At 52.2% G+C, this 24,282-nt stretch overlaps 9 protein-coding genes across 9 annotated transcripts; 8 read left to right on the forward strand and 1 right to left on the reverse strand.

Annotated features, from left to right (window-relative positions):
- Positions 1–143: 143 nt before the first annotated feature.
- On the forward strand, positions 144–2,108 carry STEHIDRAFT_142261 (uncharacterized protein; the record flags this gene model as incomplete). Its single annotated transcript, XM_007309451.1, has 8 exons — positions 144–234; positions 292–416; positions 487–653; positions 730–881; positions 947–1,175; positions 1,266–1,351; positions 1,420–1,485; positions 1,585–2,108. The coding sequence occupies 8 exons, from the start codon at positions 144–146 to the stop codon at positions 1,647–1,649; spliced, it is 981 nt and encodes a 326-aa protein (XP_007309513.1). The 3' UTR covers positions 1,650–2,108.
- Positions 2,109–3,131: 1,023 nt separating this feature from the next.
- STEHIDRAFT_161889 (uncharacterized protein) lies at positions 3,132–4,216 on the forward strand (the record flags this gene model as incomplete). Its single annotated transcript, XM_007309452.1, has 2 exons — positions 3,132–3,547; positions 3,649–4,216. 2 exons carry the CDS (start codon positions 3,132–3,134, stop codon positions 4,214–4,216), a joined length of 984 nt encoding a protein of 327 aa, XP_007309514.1.
- Positions 4,217–4,740: 524 nt separating this feature from the next.
- STEHIDRAFT_171993 (uncharacterized protein) lies at positions 4,741–6,417 on the reverse strand (the record flags this gene model as incomplete). Its single annotated transcript, XM_007309453.1, has 1 exon — positions 4,741–6,417. The coding sequence occupies one exon, from the start codon at positions 6,415–6,417 to the stop codon at positions 4,741–4,743; it is 1,677 nt and encodes a 558-aa protein (XP_007309515.1).
- Positions 6,418–7,134: 717 nt separating this feature from the next.
- STEHIDRAFT_171994 (uncharacterized protein) lies at positions 7,135–8,781 on the forward strand (the record flags this gene model as incomplete). Its single annotated transcript, XM_007309454.1, has 1 exon — positions 7,135–8,781. The coding sequence occupies one exon, from the start codon at positions 7,135–7,137 to the stop codon at positions 8,779–8,781; it is 1,647 nt and encodes a 548-aa protein (XP_007309516.1).
- Positions 8,782–9,207: 426 nt separating this feature from the next.
- STEHIDRAFT_161892 (uncharacterized protein) lies at positions 9,208–10,849 on the forward strand (the record flags this gene model as incomplete). The annotated part of the gene is made up of 4 exons (XM_007309455.1): positions 9,208–9,270; positions 9,345–9,843; positions 9,909–10,696; positions 10,766–10,849. 4 exons carry the CDS (start codon positions 9,208–9,210, stop codon positions 10,847–10,849), a joined length of 1,434 nt encoding a protein of 477 aa, XP_007309517.1.
- A 1,826-nt stretch (positions 10,850–12,675) lies between these two features.
- On the forward strand, positions 12,676–13,416 carry STEHIDRAFT_161893 (uncharacterized protein; the record flags this gene model as incomplete). The annotated part of the gene is made up of 1 exon (XM_007309456.1): positions 12,676–13,416. One exon carries the CDS (start codon positions 12,676–12,678, stop codon positions 13,414–13,416), a length of 741 nt encoding a protein of 246 aa, XP_007309518.1.
- A 1,687-nt stretch (positions 13,417–15,103) lies between these two features.
- Positions 15,104–18,574, forward strand: STEHIDRAFT_171996 (uncharacterized protein; the record flags this gene model as incomplete). Its single annotated transcript, XM_007309457.1, has 9 exons — positions 15,104–15,137; positions 15,206–15,387; positions 15,445–15,600; positions 15,678–15,783; positions 15,863–15,980; positions 16,055–16,401; positions 16,501–17,345; positions 17,447–17,647; positions 17,788–18,574. 9 exons carry the CDS (start codon positions 15,104–15,106, stop codon positions 18,379–18,381), a joined length of 2,583 nt encoding a protein of 860 aa, XP_007309519.1. The 3' UTR covers positions 18,382–18,574.
- A 3,630-nt stretch (positions 18,575–22,204) lies between these two features.
- STEHIDRAFT_125239 (uncharacterized protein) lies at positions 22,205–22,979 on the forward strand. Its single transcript, XM_007309458.1, has one exon. The coding sequence runs from the start codon at positions 22,305–22,307 to the stop codon at positions 22,641–22,643; it is 339 nt and encodes a 112-aa protein (XP_007309520.1). The 5' UTR covers positions 22,205–22,304; the 3' UTR covers positions 22,644–22,979.
- A 483-nt stretch (positions 22,980–23,462) lies between these two features.
- STEHIDRAFT_161896 (uncharacterized protein) lies at positions 23,463–24,131 on the forward strand (the record flags this gene model as incomplete). Its single annotated transcript, XM_007309459.1, has 2 exons — positions 23,463–24,001; positions 24,110–24,131. The coding sequence occupies 2 exons, from the start codon at positions 23,463–23,465 to the stop codon at positions 24,129–24,131; spliced, it is 561 nt and encodes a 186-aa protein (XP_007309521.1).
- Between the last annotated feature and the right edge of the window lie 151 nt (positions 24,132–24,282).

Genomic DNA, 24,282 nt, shown 5'->3' on the forward strand with positions numbered 1-24,282 from the left:
CCGGCGAGGACCTTCATATTGAGCACCGGTCCGTCGATGACCGGTGTGCGATACGTCTTGAACTTGAACGTCGTCTTGCAAATCTCATCTGCGTCTTCGTCAGTGTCGTTCTCCCCTGCGCATTACTGATATTCAAGACCATCATGACGGAGACTCCTCCAGAAACTCCACAACAACCATACACATTCGTGCGAATCAAGCGGAAACGCACAGACGCGCCCCTCGATGCTCTTCGTGCGTGTCTCATACCTTATAGTCCATTCAAGAAGCTCATACGCCCTGAAATTTCAGTGTTTGGTTCGGATCTGTCTGAACCGTCACGAAAGAAAAAGTTGCGTCCTGGAGTGAATGTCTTCCAGTTTGCGTCGACGGTCGAGGAGGCTTCCTGGGACGATAGTACGCAGAAGGATCTCCAGGTGCGTTGGAACATCTTCTGAAATCCTTTTTCGGCACTAACAATAACTGCTTCAATATTTGTCTCTACAGGAGCGTATCGATGCGCTAGCTCGCCAACCAGTCGATGCGCCAGACAAACCCATAGCTCCCCTTCCCAAACGTAAACGAGTCACGGAAACACCTCAGCCACAGTACACTATCGTTGCTCAACCGCAGGAGCCAGCTTCAGTTTCTTCATCACGCAGGCCAATAGCACCGTAAGCAACTCCGTTCGATCTTCTATCCTAATGGTACGACACGAAAGAGGATGGACCTGATGTGGCCATGGTGTAGGCCCAAAGTGCTTTCCGCGAAGGAACTCGAAAGAGCGAAATCCAACGTCAAAGTCTACGATGCCGTTCTCGCACCATCTACTGTTGTTTTGCCCACCCCAGTAGATCCGGACTTCGAAGTGTTCAACGATTTACTGCAGGACTATCTCCAACGTACGCCACATCTTCTATATCATTCCTCAATCATCTAATGCAACGTTCTCTGTATACTGTACCAGTGAATGACATCACCCCAGTGTCGGCGCCTCTCACATCGGACAAGGTTACCGCTACCGAGCGCAAAAAGAAAAAGGCCCCACTACCCTCCTCCCGTGTCCCATCACCCACAAAAGCATTGACGGCACGCCTGGAAGACCAAGACCCGGATCCGGATTATGTGTGGGATGTATTCTTTCATCGTCCGGGTACTTTGCAGGATTATGCCAACGTGGGCAATGTCGGAACACTGTACGTTGTCCCTCTCCTCCCTCTCTTCACTCTTCGCGTTTATAGCTTTCTGCCTCGTATTGATCGTCTTATATCTTTTCCATCGCTCAGGACGGGTCTACCGGCCTCGTTCGGTGATCCCGACGAGTCTGATGCGGAATCTGAGCCTGAAGACGAAGCGGACGAGGACTCGAACGGTATGCACCCGCTCTCTCCAGTCATATGATCCACATTTGTCTTATTTCACTGGCGTCTGTCGGTGTAGATGAAGGGTACTACAGAAACGACTATCCTGATGCGGACACTGACGAATGGTCGTCTAACGAAGGTGGTAAGAGATTTCTTACTTGTTTTCCCTCCGTTCGGCCTTCATGTGTGGTCTCGTTCCCTTGGGCCTTGTCATACTGATGTGGAAGCTGCGAATTCACAGATGGCTCTGATGAATGGCACGAGGACTCAGAAGTCGAGGACGGTGAGGAACATGAATGGCGCTGAACAATCTAGCCAGGCCTCATAATCAAGACGTCTTCCGAATGCCCATTCCATGCACTCACCCAGTGCACACCCATCTCACGTCAATGTATACTCTCGAACATCTATGCTCCGCCAGCAATCTCCACTCATCATCCTCAAGGACCCTCCATATTCGACATGCTCTAAACATCATCCGTGAAAGCTCTCCGTTTCGTCACATTCCCGTTTTCTCTCCGGTCGTCAGCGCCCTTTTACGCTTCCACCTATCTTCATAAACTCGCACCCGTCCTCTGTGTTTTGTATTAGCAGCTATGTTTTCCACGTGTCTTGTCACTTGCATCTACGCCATGTTCTTGGTAATGTTCTTCACATCATATGCAGCCCATATCGTCCATCTTGAACCTCATCTGTCACCTTCGTCCATCCATGTCCACCCACAGTGTATCCATAGTCGTCTGATCTTATGCAATTCAACTCCTTTACCCCATGATTTTTGTCGTTGTCTTTGTCTATGCGGGTGATCGCACCCCAACAATGCTCGCTGACACACCTTCCTTTCCCGCTCACAGCTCCTAAAGTGGCTATGGGCAGAGGTCCCCCTAACACTCTGTACATCCTCGACATTGCGCGAATCGACATTGACCGCTTACCGATGGCTTTGGCCACCTGTAGGCGTCCAGCGGATGCCCGAGGTCAACGATAGAACAGAGATAATATGGTCTTAGTAGCGTGGCTCGATTCTAACCGCGAGCCGCGAACCGACCCCAGCTCGCAGCTCGACGATATCTTACTGTGGTCGGATGCGAGAAATACCAATCAGCTGGCGGCCTTTCCGTTTCGTTACGCTTCGTCCAGATTGAGAAATCCCACGGGATCCAGTTTCCTATTTCAAACCCGGTGAGACATCGTTTACCGTTCTCTGATACTATGCTATCGATGCCTTTCGAGCCTCGTTGACGTTAACTAGTTGTACATCTTCTCTAGGGAGATCCGTCGACAATGCTAGATAATCGCTAGATTGGGGCGGCTGTGCTCCGGTGCTCGGTGCCACTCGCTTAGGGTCGATCTTTGTTCGCTCGCTGGTTACCGGCCACGACCCTGAACAATGACCAGGGACGTCACCGGATGGCAAACGTCAATGCTGGTTGCCAGCCACGCCCCCTTGAAGGCCATAGCTAATAAAATTCGGTGGCAGCACAGGCGGAGGACAAAGGATGATGGCAATGCAGCTTCTCTTTGCCATCCGACTTCTCCGCACGCCCTTATACGTCTATATAAGGAAGGAGTGTCAGGCAAGGCATGCCAGAGGTATATAAAGGCTGTCTGCTCGAGCTGCATTCCCGTTAGAAACCCTCCCTCGTCCGCCCTTTAGCGCGCATTCGCATCCCACATCCACGCCCACAACCCCGCTGTCCTGTTCCCATCCTTATCCCATACCTCGCTGCCTATATATATTGCTTGTCTCCCATACCCTTCACATTTTATCTCCAACACAGCCGCATCATGCCTCGCGCAACCAAGTCCAAATCTACCGCTACCCCGACCCGCACCTCATCTCGACTCGCGGCTGCCTCCTCATCTCAGCCTTACCCAAAGACAAAGCCTCCGAGCAATTCTAAGGCGAAGTCCGGTGCTATCGTGGCCCTCCAGTCCTTGCCACCATCTGACACCCCGATACCCTCTTCCTCCTCCTCCTCTTTGCCCGAAGTCGAGACTCAAAGCCAACCCACTGGGAGAAAGTCGAGATCGTCGAAGGCAAAGGAACCCAAGCCCAAGCCCGGCGATGCGGACTATGACGGTCGCAAAGACCACATCTACCCTGACAAGCCCGACGGCATGGTCCTCATGGCGCACTTTCGGAACGTCAGCGAGACACCTACCCTCGAGGATTGCGCGAAGTTGGCCATACAAGTGGGGAGGTGAGTAGTTGTTTTCTATACTCTACTACATTTCTGCATGTGTCCCGTCCGACTCGAATATAGTTCATGGAGCTGATGGGCCATCCATTTATCGTTTTCAGAAGAGGCCAAGCACGCAAGATTCACACATGGTTTGGGAACAGGAAACAGCTAGAGGGGCGGAAGCTCCTCAGGATGCGACTGAAAGCTCCCAAGTCAACCCCGAGGAGGAAAGCTCAGGCGACGAAGGCTCGTAAGGGGGCGCAGGGTGGGTCGACGAAGGCTCGAGCCCCAGTCATCCTCAAACGCCAACGGAGCGTCGAGAGCGAGGATCCACCCCTCCTTGACCCTCCAGTGCTCCCCGATGGACCTTCAGCTTCGTCTTCTACCTCCATCTCCACCTCCACCTCCACTCCTCCTTCAACCTCGCCAATGCTCCCAGAGGCCCCGGGCTCATTCAGTGACACGAGTAAGGAAGGCTCGTTGACGGGCCAAGGAGGGAGTGACAGTGAGCGCTCCGTGGCGACCATGGATGAGGCTGATCTCGAGGCGGCTACACTTTTGGCATCTCGGTTTGGCGGGGGTAACGGGGTCTCGACACCCCTAACGGCGTCTGGGGTCATGCCGGAGGATCTGAGTGTGATGGTATCGTCGCTGGGGAGGTGGGGACGTAAGGTGATGATGTGCTAGCTTTCTGTCCCTGTCTGGCGCTTGGATTTCTTTCTTTCTTTCTACTTGCTCGTGTTCAGTATTCACCTCTCTTCGACGATTATTTCATGACTTCATTCTTAACGCTTTCGATATCTCCTTGTTGTTTGTTTTCGTATCCCTTCGCTATTCTGCCTCCTGTGTATTCATTTTTTTGTACGGTACCCTGTTACATTCTATACCTCCGAACTTATATCTTATACCTCTGAACTGTCTTATTGGATAATATTGTTGCTTATGTTCAGTCACCGTGATGTGATGTGTAGGAAATAGATTGTCGAGTTGTCGTTCTAGGCATTCCGCCACCCCCAATTCAGCGTTCATGCACTGAACTTTCTCATCATTCTGCGGACTTCCTACCATAACCTTCGTCCTGAAGTATGTCCCAATGAGTAGCCATTCGTGGTCCAACCGGTTTCGAACCCTTCAAATTTCGCGCATGGACCACACCACGCAACAAACGGACACACGATTCATATTCCGCCGAGCTCTCTGGAGGATACCCATCAATTATCAGACATTGGCGACAGTACCTCTAGCCCATCCTCTGCTGCCTTCAGCCTTCCCACCATACCATCCGGCATCCGGCATCGCGTAAAGAGAAGCCACTTTAAAGGTGACCCCAACATTCTGCGCCCCCTCAGCATTGCGATCAACGATTCCTCGACTACTGGGTAGTCTTTCGTGAAGTCTACCTTGTAGAATTCTAGGAGCTTGAGGCCAGGGTAGAGATAGCCTGGATCACGATCCGGCTCCATAGAATCCTCGGTGTCGTTGTCATCTGACATGGGGAGGAAGAACGTGAGGTGAAGATGTCGTATGATTTCACGGGATGATGTGCGTAGGTATTTGACGTTGCGTAAGGGCTGGAGACCACACCACATATCCGGCACTTTCTCCGACTCGAATGGAGCTACAACCAGAATGTCGACATCGTCGATGATCGGCATGTAGTCAAGGGCCGCTTTCATGATGCGCGTCGCATTCGGTACGTCCGTTATATCTGAATCCTCGTCGGGGATACCATCGTAGCCGGGATGTATGTGGATGGATACCCAATCTCTGGCCTCGTTACTGGCGAGGTGGTTAAGGTTGGTCGGGGAAAACTCTGTGGTATGACGCTCGAGCGTGAGCATCGTGCCTCCAAGAACGTCTTCGGTGGGTTCCAGGAAAAGAGTGCGATGAGAAGAAGGGTGTATATGTGCGGACAATGCTGAAAACATAGTCGAAATATCTTCCTCGTGAGTGTGCGATTCGAATAGGGACAACGATATGTTTATGACGGCGTCGGCGAATAACTCGATGACGTTCAAGATCTGAGCACAACCGTAGGCATGTTCGGCGACAGTCAGCCTTTTCAGACATGGAAGAGCAATCCGAGGACGAAGCCGACGTGTGGAGGAATCATGATTGTCGCTCAGAGGGAGGTATTCTCCCAGGGTCAATGATTCGAGTCGGGCATTACGCTCGAGCATTTCGTAGAGACCGTCGCAGGAGTTCAATCGGCCGTCGAACCTGGCTGTAATGGCGACCTCTGTGAGTTCCCTGAACAGAGGCGAAGTCCAATCGCTTGCGACATCCCCCAATCGCAAACTTTGAATGCAGGAGGAGCTGTTCCCGAGAAAATCTTTGGGAAGTATCAAGCCTTCGTCGCTCCAGTATTGCTCGAAATCCAGCTCCTGAAGCAAAGGCGCCGGCTTGGTCAACGATTGCATCACTGGAAAGCTGAGTCCATCAGGTAAAATCCCAGAAATATCTATGGCTTTTAGGCGATGAAGATGATCTGCAATGGCATCGACAACAGCGAGATTGAGACGTTCACGGCTTTTCCACGCAGGTGGACACTCGGAAACATCGCAACGAATGGTCAGCGGAGCGGTTTTCGATCGCGCGAGCATCTCTTCGGACCACCGTGCGCCAAGAACCCATGTCGGAGTAGCCCAAAGTGAAGCCGCATTGAGAGCGACGGACCTCCAACGATGGCAGACATATGTCGCGATTAACCAACCGTAGTGGACTTCGATTCGAATACCGTCTGGATGGAGTAAATTTTTGGTGACGTGAGGAGGGTTATCTTTAGCCAATTCCATGAAGCATCGAGTAAGAATCTCGACGGGTAATTTGTGGATTGGTGAGGGCGTAGTTGATGGAGAGGCTGCTGCGGCAGCATATTGAGGCAACATGGACTCGATGGCTTGATAAAGGGATGGACCAGATACATCGAGAACGTATGAGCACAATTATGAAAACTCATGGAAACTACTGGGCTCACTCTCTATTAGCGTGTTCCGATAGGCTCCGATCCTCAGTACTGGAGTGCGGACTTGGTGCGGACTTGAGATTTTGGATGCGTGGATGGAAACCTCTCTTCTAACACGCACCAATTAGCTACTATAATGGAAAAAATAAGTGAAAGTACAGAGATTCTGCACTAGTACTCACCACTACACAACTGGCAGTGGGTTGAACAACGCGTGGCGAGTCACAGTTCGAGGACGTTTGTTGACTCATTTGTGTCTTCGGACACTGCCGGTTTTCGAACTCCGCGCGATTGTCTAATTGGAGATGGCAGGTCCGAGTTCACTTTCCTACACGAACAGATTACTAGGAGTAAGCCTAACCTGAAGACACCCCCGAGTCACGGTTACGCGACTCACCAAATAAGTAGGTTCGTATAAGCCTAGACGCTCATACAGCTGCCAGTGCGACAGCACCGTGACAGGCTCAAAACCCATGAGTACGCATGTCCTCTGCGCCCGACGATAAATAGTAAGCTATAACCTCTCTGTTCCATATATATGCTCACTCAAATTTGGGTGTACCTATTCCGTGCATGTACGGTACCTTGCTTCAACAGTCTCTTGAACGCCACTCCCTTGTCTCTAACAACCACGCCAATCATGCCACCGCCAATCGACAAGCTACCTGTCGAGCTTCTTACTCGGTGCTTCCTAATATTGGCCGAAGATTATGTCCCCAAACTTCTTGCCAAACATCCAAGAATGCAAGTCCAGTGCGGCTGGATCGTTATAACGCATGTCTGCCACCGATGGAGGGCAATTGCTCTCGACGCAGCCTCGCTCTGGGTCACGCCAACGTGGGACCTAGGTCCACGGTGGGCAGCAGAGATGATTTCCCGATCGAAAAGTGCCCCGTTGACAATTCGCTTTCACTCCGCATCTGGATGGTCACTGCCCACATGGGAAAATCCCCAAAGTGTCTATCGTGCTGTTCTCGACACTATAGATCGCCATCTAGGTCGCATCAAAGTCATACATATATTTGGTGGTATACCTCAACGGATCCACTTTCCGGTGATGGACACCTTCAACAAACCCGCGCCTGTCCTTCAGGAACTTGATCTCGACATCATCGACCTATGTCTTCCCGAGAATTTTCTTGGAAATCGTCCCTCTTGTCTTCGTACGTTGCGACTGGAGAGTGTTGGTCATAATTGGACTTCATCCTTGTTCAGCGAGCTCACAGAGCTCGCCATTACCGGCGGGAGCAACAGTCGCCTACCGTCCTACGATGGTTTCTACGACATGCTCAATCGTAATCTCCGACTCGAATTCTTGTCCCTTACCGAGTGCCTTCCATCGAGCAGCGCCAGTTACACCACACATTCACTTCATCGTCGGTTTGACCTCCCGTACCTCACAAAGCTGTACATCTGGGACACGGTTCATGTTTGTACACATGTCCTACACGCCATTGGATCGTCACCCGACGTTGTCATCGAAATTTCCATAGACTTATACGGAAAGGAAGCATGCAACAAAGACATTTCGAACGTGTTTTCGGCATTGTCTACGCATATGAACCGTCGTGCAGACCCATACAGCTCCCTTTTCCTGGACCCGTTCCACGGGGATAGTAACACTACGTTCTCGCTTGCGCGTCATGCTACATCGGCGACTCATTCCATTGACAGTCCCCGTCATTACTCTGGCCTTGATGGTTCAACACTCGAAGAGTGTCTGAGCGTCGAAATAGTTCGCGATCCAGACGTTGAAGGAGGAAATATGCCAGACGCCCCGCTTATCATGGAACTAGCTTTTTCTAGCTCTGTGCCCATCGTCGACAAGATCGACACGGTGGCTGTTGCTGAGTTCGCATCGGAGGATATCCTGGACTGGGATATCTGGCGCACTCTGCGACAATTGTATAATGTCAGATACCTACGCACGTCCTCTTTTGAGGCCGTTCAACATCTTCATTCCCCCTTTTTCCCCGAGATAGACTTCGACGACCCTGAGACAGGTCCGACCCGTGCTCCACGTTATCTCTACTTTACTAGGCTTACCCATCTGGAACTCTATAATGTGGATTTCACGGAAGACGATCCCGCAATGGACGGAAAATTGGTGGGCATGTTGGAGTACCGAAAGGGACTGCGATCACCGCTCTCGCAGGTGACGTTGACGCGATGCATAATGCCGGATGGGATGGCGGAGAGGGTAAAGCGAATGCACCGTGGCGTGGAGGTCCAGGTGTCAGACTCGGTTCTCGGGAGGTGGAGTGTTGACTCTTGGGGGCGACTCTAAGGAGACGTGAACGTAATGTAGACGGAGGCTCGAATACAGAATTCAATAACTAGGTAGGAGGTAACTGAACAGTTTGTGTGGTACGCATCGCAGTATGTTGGCACACAATATAATTGGTATGGTTACTTGACTCGCAGCCCACTTCACGCTCCAAGAGCGTTTCACGGTTCGGGATATTTATTATTCGACTTAGCCTCTAAAGCGTGATTTTTTGAGCTGCATCCTAGAAAGGCTGTTACTGCTTCTTGGTGGGTTCGTAAACGGAGAACGCGGATTGGACGGGGGACCGTATGGGGAAGGAGTTTGGGGGAGAAATCAGGGCGGCACGTGGCGGGCGTCGCATTTGCGCGGAAGCCGGGAATTGTCGGCGGGTGGTCGAACAGCTCGAGCCTGACTGGACAAGCGCACTGTTTCCTCTCCTCCTCGATGGTTTCTCGAGCCGCCCTCGCCTCTTCTCTCGGCCGCTCTCTACGGGCTTCGCGCCACCCAGTCAGTATATTTCTTTATGTCTGAATGTCGTCGAATTTTTGGGAAATTCACCGGTAATTTTGCACACAAAATAGGCCCCCCTTCTCCGGTCTTTCGCGACTGCCTCGTCGTCAGTGTCGACGAGCCCAGAGACGCAGATCACTACCCTCAAGAATGGTCTGACTGTCGCTACAGAGTCGCACTCACATGCGCAGACCGCCACCGTTGGTGTCTGGATTGACGCCGGCTCGCGTGCGGAGACGGACGCGACGAACGGTACCGCTCACTTCCTTGAGCATATGGCTTTCAAGGGTACCGGCCGTCGTTCACAACACGCCCTCGAGCTCGAAGTCGAGAACCTCGGCGCGCACCTGAACGCGTATACTTCGCGCGAACAGACGGTCTACTATGCCAAGAGCTTCCGCAAGGACGTTCCTCAGGCGGTTGACATCATCTCCGACATTTTGCAGAACTCGAAGCTGGAGAACAGTGCGATAGAGAGGGAGCGTGATGTCATCCTGAGGGAGCAGCAGGAGGTGGACAAGCAGCATGAGGAGGTCGTTTTCGACCACTTGCACTCGGTTGCTTTCCAAGGTACGTCGAATCCTCCTTGACCGAAGAGAATAACATAACAACTAAGCATTTCGCCTGCTCTGTAGGTCAACCTCTTGGCCGCACCATCCTCGGACCCAAGAAGAACATCCTCTCCATCACGAAGGACGACCTCTCCAATTACATCAAGACCAACTACACCGCCGACCGCATGGTCCTCGTCGGTGCTGGTGGTGTCGACCACAACGAGCTCGTCAAAGCCGCCGAAAAATCCTTCTCCACCCTCCCCGTCTCCTCCAACCCCATTCCTCTCGGCCGCCTCGCGCACCCCAAGACGAAGTTCATCGGTTCTGAAGTTCGTGTCCGTGATGACGACATCCCAACCGCGAACATTGCCATCGCTGTCGAGGGTGTTGGCTGGTCCTCACCCGACTACTACCCCATGCTCGTCATGCAATCCATCTTCGGCAACTGGGACCGTGCTCTTGGCAGCGCCTCGCTCCTCTCCTCGCGCCTCTCGCACATCATCTCACAGAACAACCTCGCCAACTCGTACATGTCTTTCTCAACATCCTACTCCGACACCGGTCTCTGGGGTATCTACCTCGTCTCGGAGAACTTGCACAATTTGGACGATGTCATGCACTTCACGCTCAAGGAGTGGACAAGAATGAGCATCGCCCCGACGAGCGTGGAGGTCGAGAGGGCGAAGAGCCAGTTGAAGGCGAGCTTGCTTTTGAGCCTGGATGGAACGACGGCCATTGCGGAGGATATTGGGAGGCAGTTGGTCACTTCGGGACGGAGGATGACGCCTCAGCAGATCGAGCAGGCGGTCGATGCTGTTACTCCGGATGAGATCAAGCGTGTGGCGCAGAAGTACCTTTGGGATAAGGACGTGAGTCCAAACTGTTTCCCTCCATACCGTCTTTGTACCTTCTTACTGACTGGAATTGGATCATTATAGTTCTCCATGGCTGCTATTGGTTCGATCGAGGGTCTGCTCGACTATAACCGTATTCGTGCCGACATGTCTTCGCTGATCTACTAGACGGGGTGTTGTGGTAAGAAGTGTCCATTCATAGCTGCTGTCGAGACTCTTTTACTCATATGGTCGATTGGAAACAGGCTGGTGTGGCGTGTTTAGAAAATGGACCACGGGCTCGGTTGGAGTACATACCACCTCGGCTTTTCCTCCTCTCGTAGACGCGGGAATGAAAATTATTTTTTCTAATCCTCCATTTTAATTCTTGTGGCTGAGTCTGATGTTCGCGAAGTTGGACAATGGGGATGTCGTCTTTCACGTTAGTAATGATATGAGCAGTGGTGACGATACAACTCAAGATTGAACTAAACCCGTCCAGACTGAGTACCATCTCGCCCGTCAGCGTTCGACTAACCCCGCTCATCTTGTTATGACTAAGTTCCAGGCCCCTATCCCTTTTTCCTCCTGGATCGTTGGTTGAATTCAGACCTTCGGTGCTTCACAGGTACTTTTTGTTCGCCGCCGGTGCTGATATGCTAGTACCTCCATCCTCTAAACACCGGTACCCTTTTTGGTGCGAAGAAATGACGGATGGTGTCCGAGGAGATCAGACGGTAATTATATTATGTGCTATGCGAAAAGGGCCGGTACCGCGACTCGGGTGAGTCTCTTTCAGTCCGTTGAAAGCGCCTCAGTGTTTAATTTACACGTTCAGCATTCTATCTTACGCGTTGAGCTGGCTCAGTTGTCCGTCTGAGCCCCATGATGCGCGGTGTTTATACCTCTAGTTCAGACTTCAAGCTTCCCTTCCAGCTGACGTTGGCGCCCGCGATGATTCGACCGACTTGACTCGTCAGACGCTTACATCAATACATGGCGTAAATCAAAAATCATGGAAGTCCCTATACTTGCCCTCCACGATTGTTAAACCAGAGTTGTCGCCTCAGAACGGCATCACTCACACGGTCAGTGGCTCTGTGGCTGCTTGGTCATTTTATCTTGGGACCTGCGCACCCTTTCACGTTTACGAACGTTCTCCGGTAGGGACTTGACCTTGGGAACATGCATCTGCCAGCCTAGGCCTTACGAATGTCGGCCAATGCAATGCATAGTCATCCCCGACGACAATATGACCAGTAGCCTTTTGTGGCCTCTGAGCGCTGATTGTCCAACCGCTAAAATTCTCTCGTCACTTGTTCCCTGGCTTAATTGCTATGGCCAAAAGTGAATTGTCTAGCCTTTTGTCCTTGCCATCTTAAGGTCAAGGGGGACTCATCGTGATTCCACCGGAATCCGTCGTTTTTGAGAATTCATCGCTCAGTGCTTGGGTCTGTGAACATGCATCTGTCATTAGACGGCGAAATGACAATAGGGTCGTTCAGCTTCCCGCAGCTTTTGTGTGTTTTCGTCCTATACCCTCTACTGAAGCTATGTGTAGGATCGCTCGCGATCACCGGGGTGTAGAACGCGCCCAATGTTCAATACATTCTGCCCTGGCCCCTGTGCAAGATCGGCATAGACACTCGCAAAAGTATGTCTTTCAACGTACCTGATTCTGTTGGTCTTCGTGAGGTACTGACCGGAGTTAGCAGACTTCGTTTACACGACAAGTTTGCCGTCCTCTGAGTCATCTTTATTGCGAAAAGGTGATTTCTTGAGCCTCCAAGGCGTCCTGACCACATATATAAGGACTGTATGAGGGGGCATATCCCTCCAGCAAGCCAAGTAACAAACTACTTTGCTATCTACCGAGCTATCCATTCCTCTCAAACCACAGCTCAATCCGCCTCAACCTATCAAACCCTTCATACAATATCGTGAGCAGACCGTTGACCTTCTTCGCTATCACATCTGCGTCCTCAAACCAGCCCCTTCGCTCTCTTCTCCCGCAGATGTCTGGCAGCACCATGACCGGCTCCCTCAGGACCGTCGCCAGCGGTGGCACTCTCGCGGCCGTATTCGCCAGCGGGTCCAACGTCTACCTTCTCTTCGCGACCATCAAGCCCGACGACTCCTCTGCCACCCTCACTGATTTCTTCACCAACAACGCCACCGCGACTCTCACCTACGCCAGCCTCAATGCCCTCACAGGAACCGACATCGACATCTCCGGCAACGTCAACAAGGCCAGCATCATCCTCGCCCTCGGTACCGGGCCCACCATCTCTGCTACGATCCAGGGATCTCCCGTGAAGGTCATGACCGCCGTCTCCGGGAAGGGAACCTGGCTGAAGATCACACCTCAGACCACTGTTCCGACCAACTCCATCACCGGCTCCGTCTTGTCCCTCGCGGACTACAGTGCCTTCGTTGGCGTATTCGCATACACCAGCACTCTGAACCAGCAGGCCATCCCCACCGTCTACTACTTCACCTCTTCCCTCACTGCCTCGCCGTCCTTCACTGGACCGCCTGGACCGTTCAGCTCCAGCGGTGCTGAGGTCGATTACAGCAACATAAACGCCTTGGCGGGACAGCAGAGTCTCAACTCGGACAGCACGCTCACCATTTCGGCCCTGTCGCTTGGCTTGAGCGACGGGATCGGTATTTCCGCGACTGTCGACCGTCAGTTCACGTCGAAGATCACCCTTAGTGGTGCTGGCAGCTGGTCGGCGTTTACCGTGACGGCTTGAAGAGGTACGTCTGAATTTGGTCTGCCGTTAAACTTCGTTCCTCCCCGAGTTCATGCGCTGATGGGTCGTCTTTGATAGGCATGTCGCTCGCCAGAGCTCGTTCGACACAAGACAACTTTGACATTTACAAACGTTCATTTCATCAATCGCAGTATTACTAGTTGGAAAACCCTACTGTGGATGTATATGTATGGCGGGGTGGTGGTGTATTTGTGGTCTCCCATTTTTATCTCTTTCGTTGTATGAGTAACGGGAGTAGCCCTTTCCTTCGATTCCATGAATGGTTATGAACCTCAAAGGTTGTTAGCGGGGTTCTACACTTTGCATTTCCTCTTTTGTGCTTGTCTAATCGAATCATGCTTGTGTGTGTGTTCTTGGGTTCTTGAAGGTGGTAATTGAAAGTCAACGCGCATAACGAGGGTAGTAGAAAGAACGACCCGCCGATGTGGCGTTTACGGCGAATCTGGTCTGATAGCGGAAATGTTGCCATCATCATGACGCACACTTCCATCGTTGCCGTACGAACTCCTCTCCGAAGACTTCTTGTGTCACTCGCCCATGCTAGACTTTAGGGTGACAGTCGTAGTGGTGTGGGATGTATCAAATTTATGCGCGAGCACCAGCGTACACTCACGCTCCTTATACTCCTGTCGATGACGGTGAGCCCTTACATCTACCTCAGTTGTGGCTGCTGGCTCCGATGTCATTTTGCCAAGGCATTGTCAAACAGCGACCCTTCGATTCCGAGTCTTGTCACTTGCTTGTCGCTCCACCATGTGATCATTATGCCATTAGCTGATGAGGGAAGACGACTGGATGTGGTTGAGCACGCCAAAGCACCCACTGGTCCGAAGCTAGCGACACTGGCGAACTACCGGCACTATCTACGGTGTCTATGATCGGGATAAGCAGTAGCTCGAACCGGCGGATTTACCACAAAAGGAAACCGTCAAGTTAGATGTGTTTTGCCTGTCAGTTCGAAAGCACGAGCTTTCCGCTGGTTCCTGTTCTAGGCAAGCGGATTTTGCTAGACAGAGAATGGTGCGCATGAGGACATACACTTGGAGAAACTTCTCGCGCAACGTGTTCATGGATTGTCTTCTAAGGGTTTCGACAGATTTCGAGGGCTCGACAATCCTTCCTAAATTGTGCGAGACGAAGGAGAACAAGGGAACCGAAGCATATGGGTGATGGTAAGTCGTACGACTGATTAGTTGGAGAGCTTGGGTTAATAGTGCGGCGCTATACGCAGCACCTCCGAGATTTTGTTTTGCGCTTTTGCATGCTCCGTCGCCTCGAGGCTCGCCGTCTTAGAGACGATCGATGCCAGCGGTTCCTGGGCCGGGACGATTTGCTCCGTTTCTCGTTCCCGTTACTTACGTAAGATACAGATTCTTGGATATCCATGTCTGCCGCCGGCTCTTCTGATCGCTTTGTGCCAGGGCAAGACACTGCAAGACAGTCCAACCCGATCTTTTTGAAATTTTTTTAGATAACAAAGTCTCCGTTTTAACCCCGGCTCCCTCGGATGCGGCTTTTACTCCCTTTTACTCCGTTCCCAGCTCCGTTCGCCGAGACACCAATCAGCTTACCCCACCGTCCGACGGAGACGACGGAAGGTGTGGCCCTGACGCTTGGCCTAGACGGACTCGGAGGCTCGGATCTGGTACAAAAGAAGACCGTGAACATGCCTATATCTCCATCAATTCTGCTGGAAGAAGGTGGTCCCTGCGTGTACAGGTACTCCGCTCACCTCTCATAGGCTGTCACTCATAAATTCCATTCTCAGACTGTATCCATGAGCTTTTTGCTTTAGTAGCCGCCCGTTCGGCGTCTCCGACGAAACATAAAGCACGAGTCGCTTCACGCCCCAACCTCCGAACCCTCTCTTTCCACTTCACAACCACACGGGTAGCGAGGCGAGGAAACCTTTACCGACAGTCTACGTTTTCCATCCCCATCGAACACAAGGTAAGGCAAGGTGTATAGCTGTCCTCGAGTAGAGTTGTTCACCATCCGCGTATTCAGATGATGGACAGGCTTGTGGAACAAATAATTCTCGCTCCTGCCCTCAGTCTTTGGACAGAGTGTGGCCTTCCTCCAGATGAGCTACGCTCGTTGAAGTTGGACAATTGTCCGGATCCAGCTGTGAAGTCAAATTTCAAGCTCGGAACGGCAGCACAGGTGCGTTTACCACTGAAGCCTCTGCTACAGATATTTGAGGACATGACTGCATCTCGTTGACTATCGATATAATGCAGACTTCGATTGGAATCTCAGCGCTCGGGGCAGCCTATTTTCACAAACTGAGGACGGGGGAAAGGCAGGAGGTCAAGGTTAACGCTAGGCATGCTATCATCGAGTTCAGTGAGTCCTTACAGTTTCCTCTCGTCTAGCTTTCTCTTAGTTCATCCATCCCAATTATGATCGCCCGGCAATATCCCAGACAGCGAAAAGTACTACACTATCGACGGTAGTACATACACAGAAGGCCTTCGTGACGAGCTAACGGGCATGTACCGTGCAAAGGAGGGTCATGTTCGACTTCACATGAACTTCCCACAGTCAGTATCCGTCCCCCATTTCAAAGGCCTTCTTCGGCTGATTCTCTCCTACAATTTCATCAATTTCTTTGCAGTCACAAACAGGACATCCTCCGCCTTCTCGGCCTCACTCCTGCCACCGCCACGCGAGCAACAATTGAGAAAGCGCTCTCTTTACACACAGCCCTTTCGTTCGAAGAGATAGCCATGGCACAGAATCTACCAGTTGTCGCTCTTCGTCCGTTCGCAGAGAGCGATGCGCTCCCTCACGCCAGGCAGGCTGTGAATGACGGGCCGATAGACATTAGGAAGATAGGGGACGCACCGAAAAGGGATGTTTCGAAGTATGCCACGCGGGCAGTGGAGGGGGCGCTGGAAGACATCAGAGTTTTGGATTTAACGAGAGTTTTGGCGGGTCCGATTTGTGGGAGAACATTGGCTGGTCTGTCGTCTTTCTTTTTCCGCTTCTCCGAGGAAGGCAAGCTGACCGTTGCAGTGTTTGATTGTCATGCCGGCGTGGTATGAATTTGAAACGATATAGCTCATGGTGCCGATGTGCTACTCGTCACCTCCCCCAACCTTCCTGCCCTTCCTGCCCTAGATGTCGAAACATCTCGCGGCAAACGCACTACTCAACTTGACCTTACTCTCGCCGCCTCCCGACCATTACCCAATCCTCCCTCCACAGCCACCTCCCAAAATCCAATGACTTCTCAGTCGCCTCCTCCCGCTATCCCATTTAGTACTAAACCCAATACTCAACAATCTCCCATTTCATCCCCGCCAATGTCACCTGCTGCCTCTCAATCTACCCATCCGTCTACGCACCCCACTCCGGCTCCTGGCGTCTCATCCACATACCGACCCCCTTTGAGTTCGCGCGCTTCTCATCCCTCTGCAACAACTCCGACTCCGCCTTCAAATCGCAGTCCGCCCCTAAGTCGTGGTTCGACGATGACATCAGTTCCTACAACCTCCACAATGAAGCCGACACCAGTGACGTCTCCTACACCCTCTTCGAAGGAACAGCCAACCCCCCAGCCGTCATCGACCCCAATTTCGACTCCAAGTTCCACCTCAAGACCAATTACCACTACCTCTCCGTGTACCTCGAAACCCACGACCGTTCCCGCCACTACTCATCAGTCCATAGGTGGTGCTCGCTCCTCTGCAGCTGCCGCCTCCGAGTCCCAACCATCTCTTACCGACTCAGATAAACTCCGCAACCTCGTCAAAGACTGTGACGTTTTCCTACAGGCGTACAGGCCCGGCGGCCTAGCGAAGAAAGGGTTTGGGCCTGAAGATGTGGCGAAGATGAGGCCGGGAGTTGTTTATGCAAGTTTGACGGCTCATCAGAGGGGTGGCGCATTGGGCGACATGAAGGGGGTAGGTCTCCGTTTCTTCTTCTTTTATCAGATTTAAACGGCGTTAACGATGAAGCTTTTGATCCTTATTGCCGTGGTTCGATCTGGCGCGGGACACCCTAGTTCGATTCCCTTTTGCAGACAATGGGCGGGATGAATGTCGCGGAAGCCACCGCCTACGCGCAATATCTCCAGGAATCTAACCCACAGTTCGATACCTCTAATTTGCCGCCGTATCGCGAGTTACCAATGCAAGCTCTAGATCACGCTGCGGGATATTTCTTGGCGTATGGCATATCTGTGGCGTTGTGTAAGACTATCACGGTTCGTAAAATATCTTGATCTCTCTAGGTCTAGCTTGCTCAATCATCGCTGCTTCCCTTCATTGTGCGATCCCCATCTTACATTTGCTCGAATCCTATGCCGTTCGATGTGGCGTAACGGACTGCTTTTAACGCCCGCAGGAAGGTGGCTCATGGGAAGTCCATGTCTCACTTGGTGCGGTTCTCCACTGGATTCGCACACTCGGATTGCTCAGCCCCAAGACCGCCTTCGGCGATTCAACGCCCTCTCTCCCTCCGCATTCCGACCCCTTGGACCCCGAGATCCAGCTGTTGAGCGTGGAGATCGAGGAGGCCATACCTATCGACGACATTGAGGACCATGATTCCGATAGGAGAGGCGCTGGTGCGCATACTAGTCGACAAGTAGCTTCCGAAGTGGATGATAACGGAGGTCTGGGAGCGAGCGTCGCCACCTTGAGGAGGCCGAGTTTCAAAGGCGGTGAAGGCAGCAATGTCAGACGCCCGAGCTTCAAGGCTACCTTCTCCAGTATAGGACTCAGTGGACTCAGTGTCGGCGCCAGTGGAAGTGGTCCTGGCACTCCTAGCATTGGAGAATCGACGAGGCTTAGCGGGTTGAGACCAGAGGAAGAGACCAGAACGAGAAAGATGACCGTTATTCGGCATGCGGCAGAGATGAGTAGGACGAAGGTGAGGGCGGGTAAGGCTCCAATGAGGCTCGATGCGAACGAGCCAGTTTGGTTACCGAGGGATTGAAGGACGTGCCAATGACGCTTTTGGGGTCTGGTGCTAAGCGTTAGGTGCTTGGATGGGCTGGTTGAGTTTTGGGATTCTTAGGTTCGCGCGCGAAGTATGGCATCAAACATTGTATCTATATTTACGAAGGATGGTGATACCGGGGATAGGGCATTGGGATTAGGTTCCGAGCGGGATTTTACTGCGATTTTGCTTGTTGTACACGATTGTTTCAATTATAATCATACACGGGTTTTGGACATGTTTTCGGAGGGACACTGAGTATTTGGGAACCACTGAGACTGGGAGAAAGGCTTATATTATCACATGAGTGATGGTGATAAGAAGGTAGATAGCCTGTAAGCATCGTTCGGACCAAGGTCTTTTCGAGCCACAGAAATCGCTGAGCGGATGAAGACTCGGAGTTTGGCTATGGTACCCGGAGGTTTTCGGGTCAACCCGAGGCGGACCGGGCTCACCGTCAACCGCAAACCAGTCTGAGCTCGGTGGCGGCAGGCCTCCTGTGTACTTCTTGCCAGCGCTGTGCACCATCTTGGCCTTTACGACTCTTCTTGTCTGGCAGCATCGTTTCTCTGTGCCACTATCTCGACAATGGAGCCACCATTTCGCGTTAGGCACCAAGATAAACGGAGTTTGACCAAAATCTGGACTTGATCCCTGTGGATGTCCTTGCATTGGCATGGCGGAAGTTCCGTGCCCTTCCTGCCTATATTTTCGTGCGACCGAAAACTCAAGAAAGGCCACAAAGAAAAAATGCAGCGCCTTGGAACTCGCGCTACCGCATTGCCATCGCGAGCCATGGCCGCGTTCGATGCCGTGGACATTGGAAAAAGTGAGCGTCTCATGGAGGACTCACGGCTTCCACCTCTTCGTACCCTTTTCTTAAGGTGCGCCTCTTGAACAATCCTTCACCACACATCCACGTCTGCGCGTGAAATAGGGCACAATATCACTGCATTCTTGGTTTACGCGCCCTGGTCTGTGTTCCAAAATATCCATCGGTTCGTTTCCTCCTGCTCAAACCGAACCATTGAAGCAGTGTCAGTACAAACAGTACGTCAATAGAGCATGTTTGCAGCATTTCAACTTCGTATCTCCCCGCGAGATTTGGTGGAGACGTTACGATACGAAAATGGCTTGGCAACCCCAATAGCCTGCTTCGAGTCTGACTCGGATGAGAAGGCAGACAAGGTACTATGTTTTCGTTTTAACACGCTGAGGCCGCGTCACCTGAAGAGCTCTAGGACCTTGAGGCGCTCTACGGGTATGCAAGCGTTTGGCTTTCCATCATTTCGCTGTCTCCTGCGAGTCCAAACTGCGGTCAAATTAAAAGATTCATTTGGACATCAGATGCTGTTATCAGTCAGCCAAACCTTTTGTGGCCGGATTTGAGGCCTTCTCGATGAGTACTGCAGTAGAGTTATCTAGACTGGCCGCGGATAAGAGCATCTGCCGCCCACAGCCTCGGACGATCCTGTGCCAGGGCCTTTCTACCTTGGAACTACGAGTTCTCGGCGTGCGGCGCCTCAAACGCCCACCTTACGCTGTTAATAACTGCCTTAACATTTATTCTGGCTTTTCTCTTGGATTAGGATGCTCAGTACAAGAGATTCACGCAGCCCAGGAGAATATCAATATCGAGCACTCAACGTGTGCATCACCAATCGCGCGAGGTATGAACATAAACGCCCTCGCCAATCACTCTCATCCCGTCTGCATTCTACACACTCCATCGAAAGCTTCTATTTCTAATTCGGTACCTGCTTTCCTCGCGCTTCCCGGGCGCGAAACTTGCAGCGATCCCACGCGCAACTTACCTTTTCCTCTCGTTCTTGCCATATTAACACCTGGATCTCTGCTAGTCGGACCTTCCCAACTCCGCCAATTTGATAAAAATGCTGGCCACAGTCCATTCTCGTCCTGCACGTCTTATTTGCATGCCTCGAGGCGCTCTCATCGTACCCACGCAAAGTTACCTTTTTTAAAAAAGTTGCCGTTCTCGTCGAACACGTCAGTCTTGAACGCTGTTCTCTACGATGTCGACAGTACAGGCGGGGAAGGCAAGGCAGCGAAACGCATTAGGAGTGTGAGAAGCCTTTAGACAGGGTGAAATGTATAAAGCATCATGTATCATGCATCCTTGGCTAGTATCCTTGTTGTTCTTGTTGTTCTACCCAGTATACGTCCATCGCCCTCCCCGAGACTCACAGTCATCAATTTCCGGCCGCGTACTGTCTCACACCATGGCGTACACACTGACCCCCAACGACTTATTTGACCTTTCGTCTGGACCACGTGAAACTGTCTTCAATCACACCACCACCAACAACAACAACGACAATAACAACAGTCCTCCATTTTTCCTCGGACCTCTCAACTATTCGCTCCAGTTTTCAGAGAGATACACATCTCCGGATCCTGTCCTTTCTGCTGCTCCCCCTTCGCAGTCACTCGACTCGTACCGAGAACCCTCCGTCTTCGTAAGCTCTCCCGGCTATCCTCTGAGATATTACCCCTGATTAGCGACTCGTGGACAGGACCCATCCGTGGGGTTCCTTGGGTTCTCCGCCCTGGGGGACTTTTCTTCTTCATCCACCTTCAATACCCCATCATCTCAAACGACACCCCCCTCCTCTTCCCCCTCTGGCACTGTCCGCACTGCATCAGCCCCGGCGCCTTTAACTAGCGTTCCCTCTCGCGACTCGCCAGACGTCATCTCTGTAAGTATCGTCGACTATGTTCTCGACATCATGACTGACTGCCATGCTTACATGTAGCGCTCTGGCTTCTTCGAGCTCGCCCCGTCAGAGCAACTCTTCCCTCCCTCCCCTCCCGCCCAATCATCACAACAGACTTCGACCTTTCCTTGGGCACCCGACACCGCCTGCGCTTCATCAGCCCAGGGACATTCAGTATCGATCGACCCTTCTCTCCTCGGATGGAACACCGCCACCGCCACCCAATACCCGGCCTCGGCTCCGGTGCCGACTACCTGGACTATCGTCGACTCTACTATCCCCGTACCCATCACAGATGGTGTTCCACCTATTGATGGAGTTGGTGCCGTCGTTGAAGATGATGTGAGGGCCCAAGTCTGCGCAAACTTCGATCCTCATTCCATCCTCGACGACGACAGCAACCCTGTCACCAGCAGATACCACAATGATGGCAGTGACCACTCGCATCCCTCCACGGCCGACCTGTCCACCTTCAACGATGATTCGCTCGCCGATCTGCCGGTGTTGTCGTTGTCGCCGCTTCCAGCCTTTTCTATACTGGAATCTCCTCTGTCGTCTCCGTGCTCCCCCCGTTCCAACTTCGAGGCCCCAGTTCAGCGTGTCGCTGGGTCTCCCGTCATATCCAGTTCTATCACCGTCGACGATACCATCAACACTGATCGATTCACCACATATCAGCATGGTTCTTTCGATCCTTTGAACCCTGGTCCTTTCTGGGACGAACTGGACCTTTCAGGAGCTGGTGTCCCAAATCCGCCGTCCTTAGACGAGTCCCACTCCGGCGGCGGCAATAAGAGGTCTCACGATGTGCTCGAAGATGAGCACGATGAACGTCCGAGCGGTTATCTGGATGAGACGTGCGCTGGAGAGAGCGAGGGGATTGAGGAGGACCAGGACGATAGCGGAGATTTTCGTCCGTCTATGACGCTTCAGGCGCTACACTCGGCTCGTCCGCCGAAGAAGAAGCGGCGTATCAATCCTCGAGCTCCCGATCCATCGGTTGCGTCTCGTCCACCGCACACCTCTTCAGGCTCATCACGGTTATCACCTTTCTCTCCACTACCTTCTCCAACATCTTCCACGCCCCGCTCCATCTCCTCTCGTTCTCGAGCCCACGATCCTCTATCTTCAGTCGCATCATCGTCCCGGACCTCCCTCACGTCGAACCCTTCATCGTCTCCCACAATGACCTCGCGCTCTACGAAACCAAAGAAGGCCAACCTCGACAAAGAATGCAAGAAAGAAAAGAAGTGCACGGATGACAGCCGGCGTTGTCACTACTGTGCACAACTCATCGTACGGGCATCCGACCGGCGGCGTCATGAAGAGTCCTCATGCAAAATGAAGAACACTCGGAAGTTTACTTGCGAGTTTTGCAAGTTAGAGGTGTCGCGTAAGGACGCTGCCAGAAGACACTACAAGAAGGCCTGCAAAAAGATCACGAAGAAGATGTTGGATGAGTGGGGCGTTGCGAATAGAGCGGAGGCGGCGGCGGCGGGCCATTTCGTCCATTGGAATAAGTAGGTCAGGGACGCTGCTGGGACAGTACTGGCGCTGTGTGTCTGCGGTACAGTTTCGTTTTTGTCTTGTTCTCTTTTTATTTCTCTATCAGTGCTTCCTATCTCGCTTTCGTTTCTGCTATCGATTATGCTCTCCAATTGCTTTGTTGCTCTCGCTTTTGTGCCACTGCTATCCCTCGCTTGCATTTTCTGCTGTTCATCACTGTACGATTATTATTCATCTTACTATCTTGTATTGGTGTTATTCCCTCCTGTATTTATTGCTCTCATGTATATACTCCCTCGATAGGCCGCTTGCTCTCAACTTTGCTTATCGCTGTCTATCCTCTCAGTTCTATTGTCGTCGCATCTGCTTTGCTCAGTTTTGCTTGTATCTCTATCGTACTTGACTTGCATCATCCATCTCGCTCTCCCTGGCTTTGCATCTTGTGCGTTGGACCTTGTCAGAGACCATCACACATACGATTGATTTTTGATTTGAGGAAATAACCTGTAGATAAATAGCACACACACGCAAGTCCTGGCTCTCTTGTGGCTCTTAGTAGGGTATGGAAGAAAGCTAGGCTCTGAACAACCGTTATCACCTGACGTGAAGAAGATCGTTAGAAGAAAGCCGAGCATCCAGCGAGAACGATTATCTTCGAAGCAATAGGACAAGGGTTGTAAGTTGTAACAGAGCCTAAAGCCGAGCTGTCGAAAGCAGGAATTTCGCGGTCACGTGGACGATGCTCGTCGGAGTCTGAACGGTGGCACGGGTTGGTTCGACTGACGGTGACCTCAACTGTTCGACGACAGCGCTCCTCATCTCTGTCCCCTCACCATCATGGCCACCATCGGCTCTGTCACTCGGCAAATAGCTGCCCTCGAGATCTCATCGAAAGGCAATACGCCACAACAACAACCCCAAGGGCAGAAACCAGCCACATCGACACGACCCGGACATGTCAAGCAACCCAGTCAGACGAACGTGGCCAAGCTCCTCAACAAGTTCGCCGCTCCTGCCCAGAACTCAAACTCATCTCTCCAGAAGACCCAGTCCACCACTTCTCTGAAGCCTACTCTCAAGCCCGTGGGGTCGACTTCCTCGTTGAAGACGGCCACTGGCAGCGGCGCTACTACCACCGCTGCTAGTGGAATGTCTAAGTCAGGGATCAAGAAGCCGACAGCGACGTCGGGGGTGAAGAAAGCTGCAACCGTGGCTGAAGTTGCGGTGCCCACGCCTTCGCCACCCAAGACTCCGGCTCCGGGGGAGCTGGATATCGGACGATACGATGGAGGATTTGAGAAGGAGAATGAGACTCGGGGAGAGGCGGTTCATGGGGAGGCAGCACAACAACTTGCTCTTGACTCGAGTAGTGCTCGGTACGTTGTTTATTTTAGATCCGCTCATGGCAGCAGCGTCGCTTCTGTCGACACTCACGAGGCAAATTATGACTCGGTTACCTATATTCACGGTTTATCGCACCGAAGTCCTGACCTGTCTCTTCTCTAGGCATCGTCCCACTCGGGAATGGCATCTATCCTCTTCCTCATCACCAGCATCATCGACACCACGCCCATTCCTTTCGAACACGAGCAAGACAGGGTTTCCGGTCGTGCAGCATCGTTCGGTAGGAGGAAGAGCGGGAACAGGGTTCGGAGGA

The sequence above is a fragment of the Stereum hirsutum genome (genome assembly GCF_000264905.1).
Source record: "Stereum hirsutum FP-91666 SS1 unplaced genomic scaffold STEHIscaffold_17, whole genome shotgun sequence".
Lineage (NCBI taxonomy): Eukaryota > Fungi > Basidiomycota > Agaricomycetes > Russulales > Stereaceae > Stereum > Stereum hirsutum.

Bases quoted from the DNA above. Each gene is read 5' to 3' on its own strand.
- STEHIDRAFT_125239 (XM_007309458.1), top strand. From the start codon at position 22,305: ATGACCTCGCGCTCTACGAAACCAAAGAAGGCCAACCTCGACAAAGAA.